General features: G+C 37.7%; 1 protein-coding gene across 1 annotated transcript in view; it reads right to left on the bottom strand.

Moving 5' to 3' along the window:
• The window catches only part of LOC135703735 (dnaJ protein homolog 1-like), a 208,001-nt gene that overhangs the window by 25,156 nt on the left and 163,954 nt on the right, over window positions 1-18,891 (bottom strand). Inside the window, exons 3-5 of the mRNA XM_065225050.1 lie at window positions 12,302-12,703; window positions 12,016-12,238; window positions 11,599-11,956 (exon numbers count right to left, since the gene is read on the bottom strand). Of these exons, the coding sequence (XP_065081122.1) occupies window positions 11,599-11,956; window positions 12,016-12,238; window positions 12,302-12,524 (804 nt within the window). The 5' untranslated portion in view covers window positions 12,525-12,703. The remainder of the gene's footprint in view (window positions 1-11,598; window positions 11,957-12,015; window positions 12,239-12,301; window positions 12,704-18,891) is intronic.

Genomic DNA, 18,891 nt, shown 5'->3' with positions numbered 1-18,891 from the left:
GTTAATGAACAGCCCCTTAGTTGAACGGGACCCAAGTCATCTTTAACCACTGACTTGTTCCTGCTTACTGCAGGACCAGCCGCCACGCCGTCCGAAGCGGTAATGAGCAGAAGCGCGACAGCAGCGCTGTTTTATATCTTTTCAGAATGATGTGCAACCAAGTGGTACTCGATTATGATGACTGGGTTTGGGAAAAACGCTTATTTCACGAAAACAGTGATAAAATTATCATTTGTACATTTTTCAAAAGTTTTACTACAGAAAAATTGGAAAAATATTTATTTCAGCAGGTTTGTAATGTAATGTAAAATAATATCCTATCGATTGGCGTATTTGGATTTTAATTTCATCTATAAATGACAAAGTTACAAGCGTTCAAAACCTAACACTACTTCACCACACATATTTTTTGATTTGCACCCCAGTATAGTAGACAAAGACGTAGTTCTACGTCAAAAAACTATTTTCAATGTTATTCTGGATTTTCAGAGCCAATTCTACACAATCAAACATTTTGCTGCCTGCCATTCGAACGATCCAAGTTGTCCGATTCCTACAGGGTTCAGAAATTGGAAAAAAAAAAAGTGACCGAGTTACTGGGCAAACACAATCGCAGTGATGCCCATTGTGGTAGTATGGAAGCGTGGAAGAATTTCAAAACCAGGAAGGGTATAGACGAAGAACTGAACCGCCAAAAAACAGCTATGATTGCTGCTAGAGAGGCAAAGCGGCTACAAAATCGCTATATAATGGAATATTTCATCGATATTGTGCGCATACTTTGCAAAGGTGACCGACCACTTCGTGGGCATTCGGAAGGAGCGGAAAGTGTGCCACCCAGTTGGTGGCTAACTACGATCCTGTGCTTGAAAAACACTTGGCGAAAGGTGCCAACAATTGCCAGTACACAATTACATGATTACGTCGTTTCACAATGTAATGTTGCGGAACATCGTGAAAACCTTGCGAGGAAAACTAGTGGAAATCATTACAGATGAGACGAGCGATTGTGGCCACCACGAGCAGTTGACGATTGTCATCAGGTATATTGATAATGATCAACTGACGGAAACATTCGTGGGTATGAGACGGGTGTTGAAAACAGACGCGACGACCATCTTCAATACTATTGCTGAGGTCCTGACAGCGATGCAGATTTCTTGGGAGCAGCTGATGGCAGTATGTTTTGACGCTACCAGCACAATGGCTGACAGTACTGCTGGAGTACAAGCCCAGTGCAAGGACAAAAACAGCAATATACTTTTATGGAGAGCTGTGAGTGTGTTGGTTTTTTCGTCTACTACTTGCAGACTTCATCAGTGCCAAGTAGTCAACATCACTGATCAAGATTGGATTGATCAAGAGCACTGTTTGTTCACTGCTATGCACACTGTTTGAACCTTGTACTACTTTATCCACAAGCATAGGGGCAAAGTCATCTTGTGGCCCAATTTGGCCAGCTGCCACTACTCCAAGGTGGTTCTGGAGTTCTGGAATTTCGACCAATCGAAAAATACTGGGCAATTTCAGAGCAGCGACTTCGACGAAGCGGCTGGGCAGTCAAGAACATCCAGCAAATGCGGGCAAAATGGAAGAAATGCGCTGATTCCATGACCGTTTCCACTGTGCGGGCGCTGATGGGCTCCATCGAGATTTCGTTCGAACTGGAGAAATGTAACCATCTAACGCTGTTACTTTGAGGTTTTAATAAAATTACCGTAAAGCAACCATTCATGGACTTTTTAAACTTATTGAATTACGAATTACAGGTCTTTTTGTGCGTACCAATTTACTTTTATGCAGAACAGCTTTGTAGAAGACAGCAAATCCTTTTAAAAAAGTTATAATTATTTTACTGTAGGCCTATTGCTCAAAAGCTTCTTACAGGCTTATTTTGAGCTTGTATGGTATGAGTGAAGCATTTGGCCAATGTAAAAGTCTAATAACTTTTTAAACAGAAGTCGAATCTATTTGCAGTTCAAGACAAGCTCTGCATAGTATTATCAATCTAAGTCCAAGGTTGTCCCGTAACGTGGGTAGATCACCTTTTCGTGGTACGTTACGGGATGTAAGATCTACCACCGATTCCTAGTCCTGACTACTTTAAACTAGGGGAACAGGACTTTAAAAAGTAAACAAAGGAACACAGCTTAGTCCTTGGTACTTTGTATGCCTCGGATTGCTCGGACTGAGGATGAACTTGAAACAAGGCAAAAATTAGTTAGTTAGTCTTCACTTATGTCATTCCTAATCTTCTATTCGTTGTTCCCTAGTTGGAAGTGGTTAAGACTAGGGTTCTGATGCAATTCTCAAATCGTCGTTCGAGTTGATCGGAAGTTGAAGTCACTAACCCCACCTGCGGCAAAATAATAAATGCTTATCCGCGAAAGTTATTCCTAAGATGTTACATAGGACACATACTGTCCCTAAAACATATCAATTGTTCGAGAATCCAAAAGGGCATGCACTCCAACATGCCAACAGAACGGATTAGCATTTTAGCCTATTAGGAACAGCTGTTATAATAATTTAAATCAATAAACAAACCACAGCCAGCTCTACCGACAGCAATTGGCTATTGAAACAAGTTCTACATTTGCTAGGAAAAAGCCCGATATGAATCAATCACGTACCCACAACGAACGCTGGCTCACGAGACCAACTAAACGAGCCTAGCTTTTTTTTTCTATTCTCCTGAATCAACCACCTCAACACCAACCAACCAATTGATGGACTGCACTATTGGCTGGTATTGCATTCCGATCCACACATCAGTTAGTTAAATTTATGCACCCTGATGGTCGTCGCCTGCTGGTCAACCAAACGACCCACCGATACAAGCCATAAGCCTGTCGATGACTATTTTTGACCACACTCCACTCGATTGGTCTTGAGCCTATAGGCGCACACGCGGTGATAAAAATCATTAACACGTTTTTCAAACACTCCACGTCCGTCCAGTCCAGTCGAATCGGCAGAACATATGGATCTGTGTTGAACCAGCAAAAAATAAAACATCCAAGCTAAAACGCGATTGCAAATATGGAAATTGATTTGCAGTTTCATATTTGCTCACCCCGATTGACGAGATCCGAATTTGGGTACCTAGTCGTCGATTTGTTGAGGTGTATAAATGTATTCAATACAAACCAGAGGCCACCGGGGACTGGGGAAAAAATAGCCCCCCGTCCGATTCGGAACTCGGTGGCGGTTGGTGGCAAGTCGGGCCCTCCTGTTAGATTGATTTGTAGGCTGAATCTGTGCAATTAATAATCATGGATCAGTCAACTTGACGCAGAGTTGTGACGGAAACCATAAATCCATTCGAACGGTGGTGTAAGTAGAGATTGGCTTACATAGAGGTGTCAGGGTTGAGTTTGGCAGTTTTTATTGGTTAGAATCTTTCCGGTATATATAGTACAGGGGATTTTAACAAGGAATTCAGGAACTTTCATAAATTTGTTTATGGAACTTTAGACAGAAGAATTTGTATTCAAGAAAATTTAAAGAGAAGTACAGAGGATCAGTTCCCCACCAGATGACGAACGATTTGATGCGAACTTCTTCGATTGGTATGAAACTTTGCATTATTATTTTTGATGGCCAATTATTGCGTTTTTTGATAAAATTTGCAGACTTCAAAATGGCGTAATTAACATTTTTCAACAAATCATAACTCAAAAAATTGTTTTTTTTTTCTGGAAAACTTACACGGTAAAAAAAATCAGGAAATTAAAGGTAAAACATCCAAACTTGTTTTAGACTATTGTAACAAAAAACTAACTGCTTGAATATTTTTTGAATATTTTTCATTAAAAAGCTTACAAACAATGCTACCTTCTGTGAAAATTTCTAGTTGAACACTTAAAATTAATTTGGTCAAATGTTTGAAATTTTTGTACAAACAATGTTCTTGAAAATTTTGCACAGAAAACTAACTAACAAAATCGTTTCCAATGTTTACACAAAAAGTTTAACAATTCGTTCAAAAGTTGATGCCTAAAGATTTTGTTAATTTTTTAATGTTTCACTTGAAACTTTCACAGGCGGTAGAATTTTTTAAAGCTTGGTATGTTTTTTATCTAGTTCGCTTATGTGTAAGGCTCAATTGCGTTAGCTTTGCGGAGCCGATAATGCAGTGTTCTTTGTTGTAACAAAATTCTCTTAATTCTATGCCTAGTAGGAGTTGGGCCGAATACTCGCGGCTTACCCGGTGTTAAAGTGACGAAGGATAGGAAAAGGGGAGGAGCTTGGGTGTTTTGTAATGATGCAAACTGAAAAAAAAATTCACAGGCCAGTCTTTTGTTATTTAAGCTTTAAACACTTTTTTAGAACTTTTACCCAAAACTATTGTAAATTCTCTAACATGGATAGTATATTCTCCCTGAAAAGGAATTATTTTGTCTTGCAACTTTGCATCAGACATCATTTCGCATGGATGTGACGTTTTCAAGTTATGATTTATAGAAAAACCTCGAAAAATTGTGAACTTCAAAATGTCCTAATTTTAGCAAAAATTGTAAATGATTGATCATAAAAAACAATTGTGCAAACTTTCATAAAAATCAGAGAAGGTCGGAGACTAAAATATTTTTTTTTGTTTCTTGGCCTAGATTTGGCTCGGGATTTTGAAATTTAAATTCAAATTCCTTAATCAAATTAAAAAAAAAAAACAATTTCTGTGATCTTCAAAGAGAAGTTCCTGGAGACTCAGAAATACAGTGGTGGCCTTTAAATTAGTACAGTAGGCCGATTTTCATACAAACTAGCCAAATTTTGCATGTTGAAACTGTCGCAATATGAATGATGAGGGAACTTATTGTGTTCGCGAGTCCTCAGTTTAGGCTGGATTTACTGATTTAAATCATTAAGTTTATTTTCAGCTCTTCGATGATGGAACATTTTTAGAATAATATTATAATGGTTCACTTTTTTCAGCCTTCGTTCAGGAAAATATAAAAAAAATTGTAATGCATGATAGCAAGTGCATGAAAACTGTTAACTGTCCAAATAACCTTGATTTGTCTGACAATTGATTGATTATTACCGTTTACTAATATTTTTAAAAGCATTCCATATTGAGTTAAACTATTCCATGGTGCATAATATAGTGTTTGTTTCAATTCCAATAAAGTATCAAAAGTTGAAATCAGTTAAATGTACTGGGGTTAACTAAAATCGAGCTTATTTTTTTTTTTGTAATACTTGTTTATTTTACATTCGTTATATTTTATATATTGCATGACTAGTAAATTATTTTTATTTCACATATTTAAAATCTGATTATATCATTATAACAATAATTTTTATTTACAGAAAAAAGTTGTCCTGCAGATCCTGAAGGATCAGAAGGTGTATCAAATAGCAAATCATTGGTATTTACATTTTATTTTATTACACTTTTGGTTTTCAGAATTTGGATTACCCAGAGAATAAATTGAATATCATCATATGTTTTTAAATTGTTTTACCATTGCAGAGTTTTGCTATTTCAAGAATTATTTACTGTTAATTCAAGAATAGTTTGATGATGATAAATCTTCCTAATATTCACATTACAGTTATGACCCGATCCTGTCAGCTTCTCCGCGCATCAGACTGTTATTTTTCAGTTACTCCACATAATTGTGATTTCATATCTTCCTCCTTCAAGATGGATGTTTAAGATACACTTACTTTGCTAGCTGACAAAATGGGATCATTGCTGTACAATCATTCTCTTTTTTCAGCCTTCATTCAGACTGGATCTATTGATTTAAATTATTCAAGTTTTTTCCAGCTCTTCCACAACGGAACATCATTAGATTTATACTGTAATGATTCACTCTTACAGATTTCACCCTGGTTTTGTCTGTTGATTTGATTTGTTTGAAATGGTTTTCAGTTCTTTGGTGTTGGCAGTTGGCACTCAATAAACTAAGAGTTCTTCCTTATACTCCCAATAATTTTCTCTGAAATACCTTGGAGTAAGCTCTAGAATTAATTCTAAAATCTACTCAATGTTTTGGTAAGAAATTATAAACCTATTTTAAAAGTTCTTCAAAGTAACTGTTTCCTGAAAATCTACTTCAGTCCAACGGCTTGAACATTTTTAACGGTTCAAAATCTTTTTGACGTAGACTACGTCTTACGGGAAGGTACTGGGGGTAAATCGAAAATCTAAAATTGCAACCGTCACTAAAAGGTGTAAGGTTTTGAACGCTCATAACTTTGTCATTTATAAATTAAATTAAAATCCAAGTACACCAATCGATAGGAAATAATCTGCTACAATAAACTTTTTTTTTATTTTTCCATAAAAAACTGTTGAAAAATATACAAATAAAAAGTGATAATTGTATCACTGTTTTCATTAAATAAACGTTCTCCCCAAACCCAGTCGTCATATTCAAGTACCATTTGGTTGCACATTTACAACTCATTTTCGCTTCGGCGGGTGAGCAGATATTAGCAGCAGCAGTAGGAAGGCTACGGTTCCTGTCAAGAGCGCAGCGTTCGAGTTTTGCACCTCGAACCTCGCGCGTCGTTCCCGTCGAGATCACTGGCAGCGCCGTCGCCTCAATGGCGCAAGTGCTCCGAAATGGATCCACCTCTTTGCCTGAATGATAACGATCCCACGTTCTACAAATCTCGATTACTTTTTCGAATGGACGTATCAGCTTTTGTTAACAGCGCATTTTATCGTCGGTTTGACGTAACTGATAGCTCGCCCACGCATACTGACACCAGGTAGGGGAAAACTTCTCCTATCTGATGGTACTGTTAGCATGCGTGGGTGAGCCACCAGTTACGCCAAATCGACGATCAAATGCGTTGTTTACAAAAGCTGATACGTCCCTTCGAAAAAGTAATCGAGAAATACTGCTTGGGCTGTCACAGTTACCGAGTTAAATTTAACTCATGGTTAAACGTGACATTGCGAAATTTATTTTCATTGTTAGAAAATCCTGGAAATTGATCGGTTTTCAAACAGAACTCAGCCACGGTTGCCATTTATGCGAAATTTCGGTATTAATCGTGAATATCTCGCGATAGAAAAATTTTAGCTTGAAATCGCTCCATTTGATTCTCCATCATTCTTCATAAGAAAACGTGGTGTTTCTGTGATGGAAAAAAAGATTACAGATTTCTATACCAAGCACTGAAATTATCAGACGGTACGCCCAAGTAACCAACAAGCCCGCTAATTCGCCTTTTTGCAAAATAAGGCTAATATGCGGCTAATATAAAACTTAGCATGCTCTATATTAGTCGTGTATCAGCCTTATATTGCAAAAAGACGAATCAGCAGGCTTGTTGGTTACTTGGGACCTCTATTCATGCTTTTAGATAAGCTATGAAAGCCCATCCTACTTGGAAAATTATGCTATAGAACGGATTATAAAATCCCAGATTTTTTGCTGATGGGAGCGAGGCATAGCAAGCCGTTCTATTTCATAATTCGCCAAGTAGGAGGGACTTACAATGCTTACCTCTTAGCATAAATAGAGGTACCGTCGAGTACCGAAATTCGACAGTGAGCGTTCAAAAGGGCCTACTTGCAATGAATGATATATTCTCCTAATCTATTTTATCTTTACATTGCTACAGCTAAGCGAAACAATTCAAGCTGAACATTGCATCAGGTCCTAATTTATATTGACAAGATTTTCTTCGTCAATATTCTTCTTGTATCCCCTCGGCCCTTTAAATACATTCCCAGGTGAGAAACGGTTATATGCTCAAGTTATTAACGAAAGAGAAAATCGACGAAGAGAATCGATCAATGTTATTTAGGACCTAATGCAATGTTCAGCTTGAATATTATTTGATTTTTTTTTTTCAATGTAGTGCTGTAACAAGTTGTATTGGCTATCAAAAGCAACAGCAAATGCACCGAGAAATGTTAATCCAAGCGAGTTATTAACAAAAGAAAACATCGATCATCGCGGTTACGTCCTTTTGTATGCTCACTGTCCAATTTTTAATCTGTGATAGATATGGAAGTCACTTTTTTCGCACCACAGAAACGCCCAGTGTTCTTATGCCAAATGATGCATGTGCATTTAGAAAACGAAAACAAAACCCTTAAAATAGATATACCGATAACTTATTGGAGGGATTTATGGTTAATCGAGATATTCCCGATCAACTACGAAACGTTGCAAAATTGTGCAATTGTGCACAAACTTATAATAAAGAAACTGGAACTTCACGTTTGCTGCAGTGCAGTACACAAGGAGTTTCAATTTTATGAGTGATGTCACAACCGTCCAAGATTTTTGCCTTAGAAATCTTGAAGTGATAATCATTGTTGGACGCTTCAATGAATCACTTAAAGAAAGCCTTACTCATATCTGATTGTAATTTAGGAAACAAATATAATGGAATATGTATTCGCATTTTTGAGGTCCTGAATTTAACCAAGTTTTACTAAGTAGGACATCGAAAATATGTGCATAAGACCGAGCTCATAGATTAATTCTACTGAATTTTAAATCAATATCTAGAAAAATGCACGAGAATTTCACAGTCAACCATGCGATCGTGTCTTATACACAACCCCACCAATTATTTTTTTCGATTGCCCCTGCACACTTTGTGAACTTCTTAAAAGTTCTAAGAGTTGCTGGCGATCAAGAAGTTCCAGAAGTTAGTTATCAATGTCCAGGGGTTCCTTCAGAATTGGAGTTTTTCAAGGTAATTATATTTACCCTGGAACTTGATTTGTTTTCCGTCGATCTTGTTTTCCGTGCTGAGCACCAATGCTACCGACGCCAGAGAGGCAACTCCCACACCTGGACCCTACCTATCGATCCATTAACTCATGAACCGGGGACCAACGGCTCTACTTCCCTGGGGTGAGAGATAATCGCACTTACCACTACATCACCAGCGCCGCTGGTTCCCAAGGAATATTTTTGGATTTATGACTTATGGGACTTATTACGCTTATAATGGACTTGAAGAGCACAATAAATTAAAACATGAATGCATGGGTCGCCTGAGTTACCGGATCTGTTGGATTCTTGATCCTGAAGTTCTATAATTATTTAAATCATGGATGATTTGAAATTGTATTTTAGATTCCGAAGTTGAATTAAATGCTCCCGATACAACGAAAGTAAATTAAGTTCCTGCCAAAGTAACACAAATTCATAGAATTATGTACAGTAAGCTCCTGTACAACCAAAACCAGTCATACAAAGGTTATATAAACTGTTATAGAACATGTGTGTGCTTGGGTGGAGTCCCGGTAGTTTTCGAAGTTAAGAATATTTTAAGAGTTTTTAAAGTTATTGAAGAACCAAAAGCTTTTGAAATGCAAGTGATTGGTGTTCAGTGAACTACTCAAGCTTTCTAGGACCTCTTGCTGTTCTTGGAATTTGGGGAGTTTAAAAAAAAATCAAGAGCTCTGGAAAACACTGGAGTTCCAGATCTTTTCGTAGTTGTGGGCGTAATGAGAGTATGAAGTGTCCAAAAATTGCTCGATATTCTAAGAACTCACATAACTGCGAGAAATAAATAAATACCGACTTTCCAAACAGCTTTTGAAACTTCAATAACTTCCGATAAAGCGATAATAGTTCCGGAACTTTAGGAACATTCTGATGTGAATGCTAAGCGGCAAACTTTGTGGTACTTTGTGAGGTTTCTGAACTACAAAGATTATCAAAAAATCTCTAACCGCCGAAAAAAAATTGGCAGAAACTTCAATAACATACAGAACTAGAAAAACCCATTGATCTCTGGAAACGTACAGTGCTTCAGAAAAAAATCTCGAAACAGCGCAAACGTCTGCATCTTCCGTGAAGTCTTGAGTTTCTCTTCTCGAAGTACTTGAAGTTTTATATATTTTAGATTTTTTGATATTTCCTGGGTTTGCCGAGATTTATCATAGAGGTTATTCTCAAACAACTGGGAGTTGTCTGAGAAATAAATGCTCTGGAAGTTGCAGGAATTCCAAATTCGCCTATTTAACCGGATATTCTGAAGTTCCGTTAATTTTAACTGGTTCCGCAGCCTTAAAAATTTTCTGGTATTCCTAGATTACTAAAAATGTTGAGAATTTGGAGACTTCTCGGAGTTTCGGTACAGCTTCAAGATTTGTTCCAGTTCCAGAAGTTTGAAAGCAGTTGCAGTTGTGAGAGTTTTGAATGTTATCAGTGTACCCTTATTTATGTAGAGCTATTTGTGTCTCGGAAATTTTTCGAGAACCTAACCGATTAGAAAGAATCATGAATTTCACTACTCATAAATGCATAAACGTCCCATGTGGATGATTGGTGCGTTAATCATTGGAATCGATTGCTAACTTCCTGCATTTTGCTATGTGCACGACCAGTTAGATGTTTAGAAAATATCGTAAAAACTACGGAACGAAGTTGTCCCCCAAACAACAAACTTCCATTGCAATAAGTTGCAAATGAGTAACCAGTGATCAGAGATATTATTCCTCCGAACATCACGGCGGCGCCGGCTGGGATTGAACCCAGGCCTTTTGGGGTAAGAAGTAATCACGCTTACCACTGCACCACCGGCGCCGGTAACTAATCTCATCTGTGCAGACTATAGGTATGGCCTAGTTTGTTCCATTTTCCCCAAAACTCGTTAGCTAAAGGTAATTAATATCTGTTTTGCAAATTGCCGCTAGCTTTCTGACATAAAATAGATAACTTCTTATATAAAAAAGTCAAAAAAATTGATTGCAGCAGATAGTGTGGACTTCAAGGAGTAGCTCATTTTGGGTAATTTTTCCCAAAATTCGTTATTTAAGGGCAATTAATATAAGTTTTGCAAACTTCCACTAGATTTCAGACATAAAACTCATGATTTCTTTTGTAATACAGTCCAAAGAATCGATTGGAGAATTTTCGGATAGAGTTGACCTCGAATCGATTAGAGCGATGTATCGAATAGTGTATACATCAAGACCCCCTCCACCCCCCTTAATAACGAGTTTTGGGGGATATGTGGCAAAATTAGCTACTTCCCGAGGTCTACACTATCCGATCTATTTAGTGGCATTCGATTACCCAGATTTTTTTAAACAAAAGAACATACCTGAAACCAGCGGCACGAAATAAGTGCGACTCTGGGTGAGATTTTTCCCACTGTGCAATAGAAGAAAACAAATTCAACATTCTTTTTTGGACTGCTGTTTTTCCACATGGGATGTATTCCAGCTTCCACTACACGCTACCAATTACTTCCAATTACTATTAACAAAATGTCTATCGATACCAACCATACGCAACTCCAGATTTAGAATCTTCAAAAATTCTTTTCCCCTTATAGAAATCTCCAAAATATCATCGATAAAAAAAGAAATACGACCTGTTAAACTATAATAATAAATTAGATCACATTTTTACAACTCCCCTCCACCTCCGCCCTTATCAATCCCTAGCACCGCTAACGACATTCAACCGCCAATGAAGCGCGCACATGTGTCTCATTAAAAATGGGGTGCCTAGATTTATGTGAATCGATTCATGCCTAATTGAGGCCGTACAACCAAATCGAAAAACGCACGCACGCACTCTTTATACCGTCAATCTTATACCGGTTCTACAACTTGCAGGTGGTCCGAGCCTTTTGCCCCAGCTTAGTGCTTACCTGTTTTAACGTTAACCTCGCCGTGTACCGCAGGTCGCTACCTTCCCGTCGGAACCAGACGTGCGGTTTGTCGCGGATTATAAACACTATATCGGCAGGTATCTTCCCTTTGGACTGGTCACCCTCCTTCTGGAAGGTCACCTTGGTGCCCGACTTCCAGCCCGGTTTGATCGATATACTGACGTATTTGTCTTCCTTCTTGGAGGTACCGTCCGGTTGCAGCACCCTCCGGGAAATTTTCATTTTCTTAACACAGCCATGATAGATCTCCTCCAGCGTCGCGTACAGATCGTGCTCGATCGGAGGATCCTGTACCTTTTCTTTCTTGAGCGGTGAGTGCACATTGAACGAGTGTGATCTGCAGTTGGAAGTCAATCATTCAAGCATCAATTTACAAGTGTCTGAAAATGACCTCACCTGAAAGCTCCTCCCAACCCGTGTCGGTTCCCCAGACCACCGAAGGACGTGAAAAACTCATCATCATTGAATAGACTGTCGTTGAATAAACTATCATTGTGCATATCGAAGAAGGACGCGAATGGGTTGCTGGAACCGAAGAACTGCGCAAAGGTTGCCCGCGGATCGCCGTGGAATTCATATGTGAAGTTTTGTGACGAATTTGTCGTGCCATTTGATGCCCCTGAAAGCAAGAGATCCAGATATTAGAAGAAAAAAATAAAACTGACAGGCAAACCGAACTTACTTCCTTTCAGTCCGTCTTCGCCGTATTTGTCGTACAGTTCACGTTTCTTCTTATCGGATAGCACCTCGTACGCTTCTGCGACTTCTTTGAACTTTTCCTCCGCGCCGGGACTTTTATTTTTGTCCGGGTGATATTTGAGTGCTAGCTTCCGGTAGGCCTTCTTGATGTCTTCGTCCGTTGACCCTTTGGGTATGCCCAAAGTTTTGTAGTAGTCTTTCCCCATGGCACCTATTTTGACGGCTTTTCTATGACGTTTCTAGTGGAGAGATCACGAGGCTCACAACACCTCGAACGTTTCGGTGTGATCAGGTTCAGCTGAGACGATGCAGTGCTGCAACGGAGATGACCGGCTCTGTCTCTGCCGGGGGATGCTAGTTTGTGTGTAGATGCGGCGCAGATGGTCTGGAATCGAAAAAAATAGAGGGGGGAAAAATTAGACCGAGGTAAGAAATGAGGGCGATAAATCAGGGATCTTGTTTTTCTCAAAACTAATTTGAAAACGTAGCCAACTTAAAGCGAAACGGGAAAGGAAAACGGGAAAAAGAATGTCGAATGGTTTGCGTCAATGTTTTGGCGCGCATGAGTGACGCGAATTTGAAAAAAAAAACGGTTTCTAGCCGCTACAAGGAAAGGTCGCTACAGCTTTTCGGGTGGGGAGTTATTGATCGTCACAATGAAATAAATGGCCATTGGTTACATGTGCGTTCATACGTGGCATGCGTTGTCTAAAATTTCCTTTGAACCGCGTCACAGCTTTCTCAGACTCCTTGTGAAAATTTTTCGAGAAAACTTTTGGAATTTCCATACAATTTTCTCCATTACGAATCTTCTCCAGGAAGCTGTTGGATTTCTCTCAACAGTTATCATCTAATTCTTAATCGCTCTCACAAGAAGACGCACATCTGACAACCAAAATGTACGTTTTTTAAAGATTTTCATGTGATACAGGTAAACCTTTATTTAACGTAACTGTCACTTTTGACTTCCATCGTCAATATCTCGCTAATAACAATTGAATCATACAAATTAATAATACCAATACATAAGGGATTATCTCGTCCAACCTATGATGTTATTACTTCGCTTGTTTAAATGATGTTTTCCGAAAAATCAGCAATGGAAGTCAAAAGTGACAGTTATGTTATATCGAGGTATATCCATAGAGGTAACTCTAAGACTAGAAGGTTCCGAAATAACGTGCTCAACTTTTTGGCTCAGCTCTGGTACTCTCTTCGGTCCCAAGCTAATCGATTCACCCCTCGAAACATAGGAAAAACCAATAACCCCTCATTTTATCTGTCAAACTTTCATAGCGAATCAAAACAAACATTGCGTAGTACTAGCATTTCGACTAGAATGGAGTACGTTACTCGTTTGCTTGGGACCAATAGGCTAGTCAAGAAATGAACCAATTTAAAATCGTTAGTTTCGTATTGATTGTTGGTATATCTGTGTACAAACATATATACAAATAAACAAATAAACAAGTCGTATAGAATACATAAAAAATATGATACGTGCAATTTTAAACGCATGTTCATACGATTTGATTTGGTGTCATATAAGATCTTATCTTAAAAAAAATAAATGCAGTTCGACAAGCCTTATGATATAGGCCACTTTAATGTGTGATAAACTACGATATAAAAATTAATCATCACATATAGGAAAGTCAGAAATTTGCATTCTATGCGATTAATTTTGACATGCGACGTTAATTTAATCTGTTGTAATTTTTCGATTCTATCTTATATATTCTATCTATCTTCCCTAAGCTCAGCAACACAAAGGCTTTCAGTGAAATGGCATTCGGCCAAATTTTCTATAGTAATTTTTTGTTTTTGCTTCTCCCTAGCTCGAAACCTGGCCGAGCCCTTGGATGTACAACTTCTAATTATTATGTTTTGGTTATTAATTTATTTGATACGGCTCAATCGAATCAACTTTACAGAGCTGAGGATTCTTGTTCACTATACAAAACATCGTAAAACTATAGTCAAAAGATACAACACAATTAACACTTTATCTTCCGCTATCCAATGAGCCACCTCCGTCAGAACGAGATCCGCTTCTAGTGGATTCATTATATGGCAGTATCGCCAACGGGGGGCAAAGCACTTCCATTGCAGCAATGGGTGCAAAACTACATGTTCAGAAATTTAACTCTTTTGGAAAATCTTGGTGGCCCTGAAAAGGGCCGATGGTATTACAGGCTTAAAGCCTTTGGAAGATGATGATGACGTGTAGGTAGCTGGATCAATGATTAGGCACTCGAAAGAGTCTTGGCCCCTCTGCTGCTTAACAGGGATTGAACTGATGTCTGCAACAGGTTGGAAGGCTGCAGAATATCAGTTTTCACCTAGCTAAAGCTCTTCCCCTTTTTTGTTTTTCTCGTTAAACTTCTTCTCTCAACAAGTTGGTAAATCTTAGTCTTTAGTGGAAAGACGCTTAACACTTTTTTCGGTGAATTTATGACCCTGTTACACATCATGGTTCTTCTCTATGTCTGTTCAGATAAATTAGTACTTTTATTTATTGTCTATACTGCTCTTAATCAAATGAGTAGAAATAAGAAAGGATGTCGGTTACGCACTCGAATAATTGAAAATTCTATAAATATTTAATCGAATAGCTGGAAACATCTTTACGATTAATCGTTAATCGAATAATTACACTTTTAGGCATTCCTAGAAAATATTGCAATTTCATGTTTTTTTTTGGTCCTTCAAAATGTAGAACAGAAGATTTGCAACCAGTAAGTGTTACCCAAGAACCAAAAGCGGTGCCATACTAGTTTTCATTGCTATGACGACGATTGAATTAAGGGGCTTAGAAGCAGAGAGGTGAAAGTCAATTCTCTTAATCGATTTCGTCTTTGATTTTATGACCATGGCTTCACTAACCTATTTCGCACGATTTCTGCTATGCTCTTCTATCATCCAGAACCACAAGCGTATCAATGAATGTGTTTTCCGTCGAGTTATTAACGAAACAGAAAGTCGATGAAGAGAATCGATCAAATTACTTACAGCACTGCTTTCAAGTTTGGTTACAAGATTAAAAGTCTGGAGAGGATTTTGTGTGGTCATTGGGGGCGTGTTGTTCAGAAAATGACGATGAGTGTGCAAAAGTTACGCAATTGCATAATCCCTATTCGCACACGCCCGAAGATCGGAGGCGAATGTCACTTCGACTTGTTTCGTCTACTAACGACTCTCTGAAGACAGTGTTGGGGAAGCAGCATATACATGTACGTAATTGATGGATTAGTTATTTCGACGCTTTTTGACAATACTTAACATTTACCACTTTTTCAATAGTTTTTTGTTGAAAATCAATAGTCGAAAGCATTACTGTCGATGCGTGGAAATATTTCTGATTAATTGGTGTCTAGGGGCAGCTGAGTTATTAACGTTTAAAATCTTTCATAATTTCGTTACATGCTCACTTAGAAAAACCTAATCTTACACGTGATGGAATCCATCTTTGAGATTAAGGATGATACTTAAACAAACATGTCATGTAAAATTAAGTGATCCGAGACTGAAAAGTTCGTAAGTACTTTTGATTGAGCTGAATTTCGAATCTATTATGACTAAATTTTATGCCAAAATTGATGCTCGTATATGTCAGTCTCAGAGCAACTAAATTAACATAATTTTTTCTAAGTGTGTGTTCCATTCTTGGTTTTCACAAAATGTACTCCCATATAGAAATCACAGACGTAGTCTTACGTCAAAAATGAAAAAGATATAAACAAATTAAAATTGACAAGTTTTTTTTTTTAAGGTGACCTTAAACTTTTGAGCGATTACACCGTTATGTAGCTGATATCTATCATATCATATATGTACATTCTCAAGTCTATTTTCCACGAGCCCATACGATCGAACGCGGCTCGCGCTTTGGTCGTAGAAGTACTTTCAGAAGCAGCTTGAATCGCCCAATTAGCTGTTGGATGCAATGGTTATTTTGAAATTGTGAAAATATAAGAGGCTGAATAAAATTCAGCGCTGGGAATGTCTTCCACTGATAGGCAAAATAAAGTGCCCACCTCATCATTTTTTTGATTTTCTCTCATATATTTGATTCAAATTAAAGTAAACATACTCTAGTCTTTTTTAATATCCTATTTTCTATATTCTTTAAAAGTTTCACTACTGTAATACTGACGCAAAACAAGTTTTACTGAAAGAGAAAAAAAATCAATTTATTTTGAAAAAAAAAACAGTGGCAAATAAAGTGCCCACCCAGGTATCAATTTAATGCTTAACAAGTGTTTTTCAATAGATTTTAATTCAGCCTTAACATATGTAACATAAGTCCTGGAAAAAATTAAAAGCATGCCATTTGAAATCAAATAATTTAATTTTAAAATCTTCTTCAGGGTATTTTATTCTATTTATAAACTGTTGAAAAATGCATTTACATTACACTAAATGGACCATTATCTTCGATTTTTCGCAGTGTGCAGCGAAATTGTTGAATCAGGGTTTGGACGGTGTCTTTGACGATTTATTTTAAATTTTGCTTGATTCGATCAACCAATTGTTGCTCAATTTGAGCTTCCCAGCCGTTGTCGTACACCGTGGCCTTGAGTACACCCGATTGGACGAGCCTGAGGCACGTTTGATCGATTGTCCTTTTTCGATACAAATGGTATTTGTTGCTCAGTTCCAAAATGATGCATTTTCCATTCGCAAAAGGTTCGCGACGAAGTGCACGGCAACATTTTGGTATTTTTCGAGTTATTGCTGTGTATATTTTAGAGCACAATGACGTTTCCGGTCGATTACATTGTATTTTGTTTTAATCCGATGGATTGTCATGTTTGAAACATGAAATGTTCGTGCTAATTTGCGTGTTGATTGACCAAATTTGTTTTCAGCACTTGACAACATTTTTTGGTTGTTCTGGCACTCAATTTTGTTGGGCGACCGCATTTCTTTTTATTTTCCGGTTCTTTGCCATCACGACGATCCTTCAAAACACGATAAATAGTTGATTTTGATATTGGCTTGTCTTTGAACACGCTTAGAATTTCACTTGTACTGAGCCGTCCAAAAAGGTTGGCGACTTGTGAACATAAATCCAGCTTGTACGACCTTTTAAATGGAAACTACTGCGCAATTTGAGTTTGACAGTTCAGTAGTAGTATAGATAAGCGTGACAAGTGCATTGGTTGACATATGTGTGTTTGTTCATGCCGTCAAATAAACACCTGAAAGTATTCCCAGGACTTATGTTACATATGGTAGTTTGAATAATTGTTGTACATAAGCCACGTTAACCTTTGTTCAGCTTTAACCATCTAAATCTAGTGATTTTAATCAGCCGAAAGCTTAACAGCTATATAAATTATAAGCTTTTTAAGGCATTAAATAACAGTCTATTCCAAACCTTGTTCAGCTTTCTAGTTTTATTTAGAAAAATATATAATGGACCACCGCTTCTTATCTTATATAGTTTCATGGGACTGCAACAAGGTGCTGACTAATTGGATTTACATTCCTCTCATTTTCAAGTGTAGTTTACACAATGTGGACTCAAGTGCGCGATTTATTTTGATGGTCAAGTGAAAGCTATTTTAGTGCCATAATTGAGATATATTTTTGGAGTCTGTCTGAAAGCTCAGTGAAATATAGCAGTCAAAACACAGAAATACAAACGTTAATATGTCGGAAACGTCGTCGCAGCCCACTTCTACCTGGAGCTATTCCTAAAAAGCTCCTCTACCTTGTATCGACTGCTGCCGTTGCTTGGAATTAGAAAAGTAGTAAGTGATTTTAGAAGAACTAAAATGCCGGAAATGCAACGAAATGAGATGAACTACAGTGAACAAATCAGGCTATCAAAATATTTGTAGTACATTGCTGATTTGTGGACTAGTGTTAAGGCTTGTTCAATCTTTAGATCAGCTAACTTATTGAAGTTGAATTATGGGGATACAATTAGCTTCATGCACTACTAATCAACTATATATTCAGCCTGCTGATTAACGCTTTGTACACCTTAAATCAACCAATAATCAGCTTCTGTTCTTACTGTTCAGCTTGAATTGTTACTTGGGCACTTCAAAAACTGATGTTTTCGATAAGTTTCCACCGGAAAACATATTTGATATTTTGACATGTTTTGAAGCATACGGCTCGATCTAGTACATTTGTTCAGTGATCGAATTTGATTCAGTTGAAGAAAAAATGGAGAACGCAGTGATTTCGAACGCAATTCCCTTGTGTATGCGAAAATTGGTAGTTCGTGATATGCAAAACGGTGAATCGCACCGGACTGTTTCTAGGGTGTACAATATCAACAAGGCAGCGCACAGGGGTTGAAAAGTCCATTTTGACGCTCTTAATTAATAGCACCATGGAGAGCGGATTAAGAGTAAGGACGTCTTCAACAAAGTTGATGAGAATAACATGCTTCATATTTTGAAGGCCTGGGTTTTGTGATTAATCCCCCTAAAAGTGAAATGAAAAATTTATTTTTTCACAATGTCAAGATAAATGGTTGACGTCTTGAGCAAAGTTGTAGCAAAAATGATTACAAACAACTTTGCTCAAGACATAAAAGTCCTAAATTTCACT

Source organism: Ochlerotatus camptorhynchus, unplaced genomic scaffold (genome assembly GCF_037179485.1).
Source record: "Ochlerotatus camptorhynchus isolate MF236.1 unplaced genomic scaffold, CSIRO-AGI_Acam_v1.1 ptg000220l, whole genome shotgun sequence".
Taxonomy (NCBI): Eukaryota; Metazoa; Arthropoda; class Insecta; order Diptera; family Culicidae; genus Ochlerotatus; species Ochlerotatus camptorhynchus.
This window is presented reverse-complemented; position numbering and strand designations above follow the sequence as displayed.